At 49.0% G+C, this 10,554-nt stretch overlaps 2 protein-coding genes across 2 annotated transcripts; one reads left to right on the top strand and one right to left on the bottom strand.

Moving 5' to 3' along the window:
- Positions 1-2,473: 2,473 nt before the first annotated feature.
- Positions 2,474-5,597, bottom strand: HOO65_060282 (uncharacterized protein; the record flags this gene model as incomplete). The annotated part of the gene is made up of 6 exons (XM_071003658.1): positions 2,474-2,690; positions 2,802-3,959; positions 4,025-4,312; positions 4,418-4,658; positions 4,787-5,026; positions 5,507-5,597. 6 exons carry the CDS (start codon positions 5,595-5,597, stop codon positions 2,474-2,476), a joined length of 2,235 nt encoding a protein of 744 aa, XP_070857632.1.
- Positions 5,598-8,517: 2,920 nt separating this feature from the next.
- On the top strand, positions 8,518-10,428 carry HOO65_060281 (RNA exonuclease 1 -like protein; the record flags this gene model as incomplete). Its single annotated transcript, XM_071003787.1, has 3 exons — positions 8,518-9,567; positions 9,622-10,033; positions 10,088-10,428. The coding sequence occupies 3 exons, from the start codon at positions 8,518-8,520 to the stop codon at positions 10,426-10,428; spliced, it is 1,803 nt and encodes a 600-aa protein (XP_070857631.1).
- Positions 10,429-10,554: the final 126 nt, after the last annotated feature.

Raw genomic sequence — 10,554 nt, 5'->3', positions numbered from 1 at the left:
AGTGTGCGCTTAGTGGCTATTGAACAAAAACAAGGACTTGGAGCGAAGGACTTGTGCCTTGGCTCTAGCAGATAGTTCGAAGACTCCTGAGGAAGCAGAGAGGAGGGTGCAAAGGGGTGAAGCCACAGTGATGGCACAACACAACTTGTTCGCCAGGGGGAGTGGAGTGCTACTTGAGTTGTTGGCTGGCCATGTCGTATCTAATCAAACTGCTTAAGGTTTGTCAAAGTTATCAAGAGACTTCGGGTCTCTAGATAGGTTGTCTATTTTGTGCGACTGAGTAATTTGAACTTTGTCCTTGCTCACACATGTATGAGGATGGAGTGCTATACCACTGGTCTGAAGATATACCCCCTCTGCATCCTCCAGCCTCAAAATGCCACTGGCCAAATCAAAAGTGCCAAAGGCCTTGAGCAGGATACAACTGATATCTTTTGGTTGGTTTATGTATGGATACGTCATGAGATCGATTAGCCTCTTCCGCAAACTCACCTGGCCTAGGCCAAAGGAGCAATTTCATGCTTTGGTTTGCGTGCAACAAAGGGAGACAAAAGACATAGGCATTCTGATTTCTTCAGAAAGTGATGGTAAAGGGAATGCTTGAAAGCCTATCCCCCCGTTATGTGCCCACTAACCACTAGTCAGTGTTCAGTGTTCGCGCACACGCACTTTTCTCTTGCTGCTGCACGTTACCGAACTCGCCTCGCTTATGCACGTCTGATACCATTGTTACACAGCCTATAGGTAGACTCGTCAACGAGCCCCTTCTTAGCTGTCTAGCCCTATTAGCATCAGGCTAGCTAATGAAGCGGGACAACTGCCAGGAGCAAGTGGAGCATTAATTAGAGCAGCAGGACACTGGCGTGATCCAGTACTGTTTCCTGGGTCACAGACAGTGCCGTCTAGCCGCCAATCCGGACACTAGATTATGTTAGGAGAAGAAAAGGGAGGGGGAAGAGAAGAAAAACAAGGGCCACTGCAGCCTTATAGGACTTGCCCTTTGTCCCTCTATCTTTTTCTTCTATGGGCATTTACGTTCCATCCACGTGTTTTATAGCTGTGACCTACATGTCGAGTCCCCCCTAGCTCTTTCATCCTATTGCTACTGACGCCTTTTCTCTTAAAGTTTCCAGTATAAGAGTTGACTGCTCCGTCAAGCCAGGTTCCACGAGATGGGAAAAACAAGTCTGCTCTATTTGTAGGCTGTATAACTATGCCGAGTGGTATACAGACGATACAAGGCACAAGACGCCCTGCATCTCCCTTAACCACATGCTCAAAGACGTTGTACAGAGTGAAGAATGCTAGTTTGCGTAAAGCCCCATGACAGGTAGAAACTACATGTATATATATATATATATATATATTGGACCATGTTGCAGGTCCTTTGCGTGTGTAATTTTCGCACGTTTGTGATTTTGCTTGGGTTTGCATGTGGGCTGCAGTATGTGTACTCTTATATGTGAGCTCTTATACCTGTGCGTACGATATATACGTATGTACACTCCCATGCTGGCCAGCAATCTCTTTTGACCTCGCCATCCACATAAACTCTTCAAACAACCGCCAGGATTGCCACGCAAATTATTTGTTTCCCGATGATATCCTCTCTTGTCATCTCATTGACCGGGATCGCATGATTTCGTCCTCCGGGGTGATTAGGGGCACAGCCACAGGACATGCTGCCTCCTGTCTGCTCTGCGCACAACAAGAGGGTGTAAAAACGCGAAATATCCAGCTTTTCTCTACAGCCAGATATGCCTCGTCACCTGCCTAACTTGACAAGCCAGGTAGTGTAGGACAGTGCAGCACTTATACGCAAGCAAACCATGGCTGCTATGTACATACACCTAGGCTTAGTGCAAGGCGGTGAGAGTCTCTAGAAGTTTGTGAAACTATGCGCCCGGCCGTGTCAGGCCAAGCCCAACCATCTATGGTTGTCCACCTCCTTGATTACCAACTATCTACAACATTCATTGCATGCTCTATGTATTACAAGGCAGATATGGGTAGGATGGAACGGTGTACAATGTGAGGCAACAGTTTGTTTCTAAGCTAAAACAATCAATCTAAATTCAGGCTGGAAAAAGAAGAAAGAAAAAAGCAAACATCGGTGAAGATCTAGTAGCAAAAGGGAAAAAAGACTATTGGAATAGCAGGCAGCAAATGGGCGATGCGCAATGGCACCAGTTTATAAGAACAAGAAGGCCGAATGTTGCAAAATATGGCATAGTGTTGATATGATAGATACCGTTTTCCGGGGAAAGAAAGGAGACAAGAGATGCAAAAGAAAAATAAGTAAATAAAAAAACAAAACGATAATTCTGGAACAGTCCGAGTGAAGGGTATAGCCGCCGCGTTACTTTGAGTTTTTACATTTTATATAGATAGTTGTCCTCAAGCGGACAAGGAGACAATCTCCCTGAGATGATGTTGCCGCGGAGGGAGTGTCCTATACCTAGCCCTGAATGCTCTAAAAGTAGAACTGCTGTTGCGGAGTCTGGCCCGGCGGTGGCTGGTGCATAAAGTCAAAGGGCATCTGGTCCACGGCTGCATTCCACGATTCAGGGGACTCCCACCAAATCGACTCATAGAGATCCATGGGGGATATGTTGTTGGTGTTGGGGTCGTTTCTTGACATTCCATCCAGAGGGACAGTGCTCTGGACGTTTGGCATTGTGGTAGCAAGGCTATTGGGGGCCGTGGCGACCGTTAGCGGGGTCCATATCAAGACTCAAGGGTGGCAAAAGGGGAAGGGGCACAGCCATAGCTGCATAGGCGGGTGGGTGGGGTGATTTTACCTAGTGAAATCAGGAGCGGCAGTCGGCATAGACAAGCCGTTGTTCTGGATGTCCGCCAAGGTCACTGCAGTATTAGTATCAGCGCCAGCGCTAGTTTGTCTAGTGACACTAAACGATCCATTTGGCGGAGTCTGGCATATCATTATAGAGCCGGCGGGCGTCCTACTGCCGCTGGCGCAGGGTGCAGATTCGGAGTTTCTTTTAGACCCGGTAATGCAGCCGTGATCGTAAATGTTTTTCAGTGCGGTAAGAGCACGCCATAACGGGCCGGATAACTCTATGTCGCGGTCCGTTTTGCGCACAGGGCCTGGTGGAGGGGGGGACTGCTCTTTAGCGGCGGTTGCAGATAGCGCTGCAATCAGATCGCCTTGCAATTGGCGGACTTCGGGGTCTGTCTTGGTTTCACATAATATGCCGAGCAGGAGCGCCGATGACAGTCCATTGTACGTAAAAGCCCAACTTCTTGTGGGAATGACGGAAAGCTGGTGCATAGCCAAGAACATGCGGACAGTTTCCGTTAAGCTGTCCTTACACCGGGATCCAAGCGCAGCTTTTTGCTCACTGTTCATGCTACAATCGCGGCGGAGTGCTGGACGACAAAAAACAGATACTATAAAAGATGTGTGCAGGCGAATGGCGTAGTGCTGGAGACGGTCGAGGGCGGTACGGCACTTGTCCTTGTCGCGAATGTTGGGAGCCATATGGGTGCGAAGAACCTCAATCTCTTGGCAATCCTTGACAATTGTCTGGTAGGTGGCTCTAGCAGCTACATCAGGGTTCAATCGATCACGGATGATTTGGATGAGGTGGTAAAGGCCTTCAAGGTAGTTCCAGTTGGCGTTGGGCTGGCCGGCTAGCACTGGGATGGGACAGCACGGCATATTTGTCATGGGCGGGCGGTCAAAGGATAGTGATGTCAGACTATCGTGCCACACGCAAGTCCACCACAGCTTACGACGGATCATCTCCCGGGGATTTGGCTCTGATAATGAGAATGAAGGTGTCGGCTCGCTTCCATGCATCGTCTGGCGATGGATTCCTAGCGACTGCGCCAGACGACAGGTCAGGCCCAAGAGCCCCCAGGAAGCCTCGGCCTTCATATCATTGAGAAGCACGAAACTAGTCAGAAGGAGCGCCTGGATCGCATCAAACGTAGGGCTAACGGCGAGCAGAATTTAGAGTTAGCAATCTTTTAACAGCGGGAAGAATCAGAAGAAACGTACCGCAAGAGGAAATTACCGATTCGCAAGAAGTGGAACGACGTCTGAATGTATTTTTGCGAGTCCCGCGTGCGAATGTGATACGGTGAATCGTGGTACTGAGAGCCAACGGCCAAGACTGCAAAGAGAATGGCAAGCCAAGAGGCTGATATGGGTTTTGAGCTGCGGGTAGAGTTCTTTGCATTGCGGGCACGCTCTTCTAGATACACCATAAGCTTGTTTTCTAGATCGCCAACGTCGATGACGAAGCCCCAGAACGGCTGGCAAATTTCGCGATACGTCCGAAAGAGTCTAAGTAGTAGAAGGCAACAAGACTTGAGGGTTAGCGGGTGGCCATCAGCTTTTTCGGGGCTTTTGTCTAGGTGGGCTAGAAATAGGGAGAGAGCAATCACATACTTCATGACTTCTCGATCTGACGGCAACTCTGCTAGAATATCCTGGGCAAGGCGGTCTATATGGGCAGCCGACATTAACGGAAAAGGCGCCGACGTATCGAGGCCTAGTATGGGTCTCATTTCGTAGCGTATGCTATTGTCGTCATCATCTTTGGGGGACTGTTGTTGCTCGCGCAGCAGCTCGGGGATGCTATTCTGGCCTAGATAGCGGGCTTCTTGAGACCCTTCATATTCGTCGACACCTATGTCAAGATCGATCCTCTGTCAGCCAACAATCAAAAAGGAGAGCCGCATCTGGACAGCGAAAAGCAAGGGACATATAGATAAAGACAAAAGAGACAGGCAAAGGCAGACATAGCGACAACAGTACCTATTGATCGTGGCCAGCTTCCCTGTCGTTTGTCGGCCTTGGTATGAGGGGTTTCGTCGGGAGAGTGCTCGCGTTTTCGGACAAGCGAACCATCAGAAGAGGCCGTCGACTTTGGGGCGTTAGATCGAGGGTTGGGCTTGTAGCTGCACAGTTTGGGATGGTCGCGTTTGACGCAGTTTTCGCATGGCTGTTTATTATCACACTTGACTTTTCTTTGGCGACACGGCCAGCAGGCAGTTCCTGGAAAGAGGCAGTAAATGTTAGCAGGAGAGTGTGAGGGGCAGAGCAGCAAGAAGCCCTGGCGTAGCAGGTATGGTGTGGGTAGTGTGAGTGGCCAAAAACAATGAAGTCATAGCTGTGGCTAGCAGTCGGATAAATGGGGGGTTTTGAGGACGGGACAGAGGACGCAACTGTCTTGTGGGATCCCCGACTGGCGCAGCGAAGATGGCACTGGAAGAAGAGAGCCCAACATTCGGAAATACACAATAGAGGATAGGGATATAGAGGCAGATCAAAATATCAAGGCATTTTGACGAAACAACCAGCAAAATGTAACACTTGGGAGCCAGCAGGATCGACACCAAGATCAAACCAAGCATAGCCAGCGGCTCCATAGCCCCCCGTACGGTACGAGAGCCGTATTGCACAAGAAGAGACGCGGCCCACGGCCAAGTCCGGACGCTGCAGGGGGGAGGGAGAGGAAGAGAGAGCATCACATACCATAACGAACTTTGCGATGCGAATGAATGATGCGATTGGCTTCTTCGGGGGTCAAGTCCTCTACAGGGACTTCTTGCATGGATTTCTCCATGGCCAACAAAAGATGGAGATACAACGGACAGGCAGAGATGCTATGAAAATGCAGAGAGGGGTCTGAGCCGCAGAATAGAGAGATAAGACGGATAGCCAGCCGGGAATTAAAAGGAAAAGAAAAGCGACAGCTGAGGGAGTGTGGAAGACCTGCTTGTGTTTGTACTAATACGGTGGGTCGGTCATATTTAGAGCATGATTAATTAAGAGGAAGAAAAAAAACTTGGAGCTAAAATAAAAATCAGCCAAATGCTTAGCCATAGCAGAGGACTGTAGTAAGGTTTAGCTGTTGGGCGGTATCGCATAGCTAGCTAGCCACTGTATAAAATCGTGCGACAGGGGTATACGGGCGCCTGAAAGCCGAAAATGGACACCCTGAGCTGGTAGGAACAGTGGGTAAAACAGAGTTGTACGCTATAAAGGCGGTATAGGTATCGCCATATAGGGCACAATATCAACCTCCGGTCATTGATCCGATCAGGGAAACAGGAAAAAAGAAGAAAAATAAAATAAAGTAAAATAAAGCCTCCAACACGCCCACAGTCTCTGGTTGAGCCATCATCAAGTTTTCGTGGGAACACTTACATGTACGGGAAGGAATCACTGGAACTAAGTAAGCGGCAATCCGAGCATCGAGTCACATCATGGGTAAAACCCCCAAGATTAATAGGAAGAGTCAAACGGCCCGCGTCGCACGCACAGTCGAGCAAGAAAGCAGGCTTTTCCACTTCTTCGCTTCCCCTAGCCGGCAACCGGAGGAGCGATGCGAGTCAGGTCTTTCTCTCCTGCTCAACACAGGCTCACCTGGCTCACTAAAAAGAAAGCTCCTCCCACGGGGGCTTCGGCGAAATCATGGAGAGTGGGAATCCCTTTGGGTAATCTGCAGCCCCGTTGATTCTAGACCTTGTAGGACGAACAGCAAGTTTGAGGGAAAGGGGGGGGGGGGTCACGCAAGACAGATGTAGTCAAAGGTCAGAAAATGATTGCACGCTGATAGGCCAGGCTATGTATTGGTTGGCTGGCGCTGACGAGCTGATCTTTTGGTATGGGACAACCTACAGTCAGCTAGCCCGCAATGCAAAGGTCCCACAGCGCAAGGGTTACTGCTTGTCAACCTGAAAATCTCTAATTCGTCGTTGCGTTGGACCGGCCCGCTCTCGCTGTCGTTTCGCAGTCTTCGCAGTGTTCTCGGCTAAAGGGGATAAAGGGTTAAAAGTCCGGGCATTCTTCTGCAAGGAGCTCGGCAATAGATCACGTGCAAGGTCACGTGCAGGATTTCCGCCCCTGGCTATTCCTGTGCTTGGCTTTGGCGGCCCCACTCCCCGCTGCAAAAATGGATCCAGTAGTCAGCCCAAAGGGGGAAAAGCTCTCCTTAGGTCGTCAAGCTCTTCTCACTAAATAAGGCTTTGGCATCTAAGGAAAGATTGCATATTAGCAGACTGGAACAATTGGCAGAGGCCCTTTTTTTGCTATTGATTCTCTGCAATGGCGATGCTCGCTGGCTGGAATTGCGGGGGCGTTTGCGCACCTTCTCCTATTGTTTTCCAGCTTGCACTTTGTCTCCTGCACCAGCGACTGACTGACGGCTGTTTGAGAGTGGGATGGCACTGCGTTGTTGGGTGCTGGGAAAGGGGCTAGCTTTGCTTTTACTGCATTGACTTCTAATGGCGGCTAGTAGACAGAGCTGATTAGAAAATCTAATATCCATAATTCTCTTTGATATTTAAAGATCTCACCTAGATCTTGGCGTTTAAATCTGATGTGTCTCTTTAGAACCTGCTCTGTGTAGCAGTTGCGTCACATTATACATGTAAGTAGACTGTCACTGTCAGTTAAACCCTGCTCAAATGCTCTGGCCAGCAACATCAGCAATGTTGTTACTACGGCTCAGCCTGGCACAGGGACTGCGTATCACTCTTCGTTGCCCTCCACCAAAAAGCCCGAGTCGTCTGGAAGAGCTGGGAGACTCGCGGGACACGAGGTATTTACGAGCTACAGGCCCGCTGCCCTGAAAGTCGATCATTCAACCATGCCTTGCCCGGCTACAAATGCCCAAGCCGGCGCATAGTTGTCTCTCCATAATAACACATGCGTGAGGGCGGTAGGAATTGATGAAGGCAGGGATATGGGGCTTTCACAGGATAACCCATAGCCAGGACTAGCAAAAATCAACGTATTGTGGTGTGTATTTCGTGGAGAGGTCCTCGGCACAGAGTCCGCTGTCTCCTACGCCAAGGTTAGTGATGAACCGCTTATTGCATCGGATTCGATAAGGCCCTAGCGGCTTAGATACCCTAGCTATAGTTGTACATTCATATATGCAACTATATCAACGAAGTCTCGCAAAACTCACAGATTCGATGCTGGTATGCCACTAGCACGCACCGCACGCCGGTCTACCGCCGCGTTACGATTCTGCTCGGCTTTGATCATTGCCCTGCTGGAATATCATCTATCATTGTCCCAGAGTCAAGAAGAGAAATGCTGCTGTGAGAGCCAGAATAGTCTGCCTGCATTGCTTCATTCCCCGCTCTCCAGTTGCCCTTTAGCCCTAAATATTTTATGGCTACTTGTACCTTTGTACCTCTTTACTGTGCCTGTCATCTAAGCTCCTGGCTGGTTGGTGACCCTTTTTTTTTTTCCCTCCTTTTGCAACCCAAATTTCATAGCCTTACTGGCCCTAATCAATCACTTGATAGCAGCACTGGCCTTTCCACTTTGTTTCATCTCTTGGTTAGCAGCATCTTACCCTGGTCAATTCTTCCCCCGTCTTGACTTTTATCAGCCTCAGCTTCGGCTTGGGACTTCTATTTGTGCTGTGATTACGGGATCCTTTATGGGGCCTATCAAGCCTAGTCCCTTGTCCCCTTGCTCTTCTAGCCACATACTCTTTGCCCAAAATTTGCGTCTAGAATCCCACCATGTCGCCGACTGACTACTCAATGGTCTCGGGTGGCCAGGCCTTTGCAGATGATAAATCTGCGGTCTACGTAAACCCTAAATCGGCAGGCCGTGGCAGGAACAGGAAGAGAGGCAAGGACCGAGCCAGATATCCGGTCAATTCATCAGAGAGTAGCTCTATTGGTGGTAACAGCAGTACTAGAAGCTCCCATGACAAAACCCATGTGACTGATAGTGAGATGTCACAACCGAGTCAGAGCTTTCAGCATGGGCCTTCACTACCGCTAGATGCTACACAGGGACAGCTCCATCCGCAGGCGCAGACGTGGTCTCAGCGAATCCACAAAATGGGGACCAAACAAGAGACTGCAAGGCCATATGTTCAACAGATTGGAGCCCATAACGCTAATCCAACTACCTCGCCAACCGTTGATGACTTACGATTAGAGACCCTGTCTTTCGTCTCGAGTCAAGATCAAAGTCTTGATTTTTGTACTGAGCCTCTATCCATGATCTCATCTATTCGCACTATTCCGCAATCCCATGCTCATTCTTTACCTAATTGCAATACCGCCCCATCTCCAGCCTTCCGGGCCAAGACTAGCCATCCTTTGTCTGAACAAGAACCAAAGCCGCCCCAGATGCCTCAACCACACAAGCGTCTCAACTCGGAGAAGATAGCTTCTATCCTCCGCAACAATGAGCCAGTGATGCAGGAAGATGGCACTTTATTGTATCGTTCATGCAGCTCTGGTATTGCGTCTGACTCCAGCTATGTCTCTATGATGGAAAGCTTATGTCATTCGGCTAAAGTCCTTATGGATAAGGGGTATCCTTTTCGTCAGCTGACTACAGAAGAGCTTGAGCGTAAAAACAATCGCTGTGGTCGGTGTCTGAAGTCTACAACGGCTAGGCGTGTTCGCAATCGGAACCGTGGTAGGTTCCAGAGTCAATCAAAAGACACCAAGGAAAACTTCCAGGATGCTGGTCATAAAGAATTGGCAAAAGATAAAGAAGCTAGCGAAGAGAAGCCTAAGTGTCTTTATCACTCTGGTACAATGGCGAACAAAGTAGGTTTCTTATATTAACGTGTATGCATTTGAACTGCTACTAACAATCCCTAGAAATACACATGCTGTGGCGGCAACCAGTTCACTAAGCCTTGCATGACGGCGAAAGAGCATGAGGCTAAGGAGGTGGAGATCAGTGTTCTTCAAAGCAATTGGAAAATGTACGAAACGTCTCACGAGACTCGCGATCCCCGTCTCTGTGTTGTTATCGACTGTGAAATGGGCGTTGGAATAGACGGCGACTCAGAACTGATCCGCATTACGGCAATAGACTACTATTCTTCGGAGGTTCTTCTGGATAGGCTTGTATTTCCGGATAATCCACTGCTACACCCCAACACCCGCTTTTCCGGTGTTTCTTTTGCCGACCTGAACACTGCGCGTCAGAACGGCACTGCCATCCTAGGCCGCGATGCCGCACGAGATGCCCTTCTCAACTTTGTTGACCGGGATACTATTCTTGTGGGTCACTCGGTAAATAACGATTTAGTATCGCTACGCTGGATACACTATCGTATAGTCGACACTTACCTACTTGACTTTTATGAGGATAAGCGACAGCGTGATATTAAATCTAGGGAATTTGCTGCATACGAGTCGATGGCTATTGAGCACATGCTTGATAAAAGCAAGCCGCGGCCCCCAACGCCAACCAAACCCGATGACCCTGGACATCAGCCTAGCCGGTCGCTCAAGACATTGTCCAAGCAGAGGCTGAATCGGATTATTCAGGAGGGGGCACATGACAGTCTAGAAGATACACTGGCATCAAGGGATCTGTTGAACTGGTGGATTCTCAATAAAGTGCAGCCGAGTCTCCAGGAGTCGTCACAGGAAGGGAAAGGCTGGTGTGATTGGTAGTAGGCAGTTGGACGTATGTTGTGGTTCTGGCCACATCGATATTAATGAAATATGAGATTCACTTATGTGACTAAAGATACAGAAAATAAATATTCTTTTTTATTTATACTCCTTGCAAAACCTGTC

The sequence above is a fragment of the Ceratocystis lukuohia genome (assembly GCF_044167205.1).
Source record: "Ceratocystis lukuohia strain C4212 chromosome Unknown Supercontig6_pilon, whole genome shotgun sequence".
Taxonomy (NCBI): domain Eukaryota; kingdom Fungi; phylum Ascomycota; class Sordariomycetes; order Microascales; family Ceratocystidaceae; genus Ceratocystis; species Ceratocystis lukuohia.
This window is presented reverse-complemented; position numbering and strand designations above follow the sequence as displayed.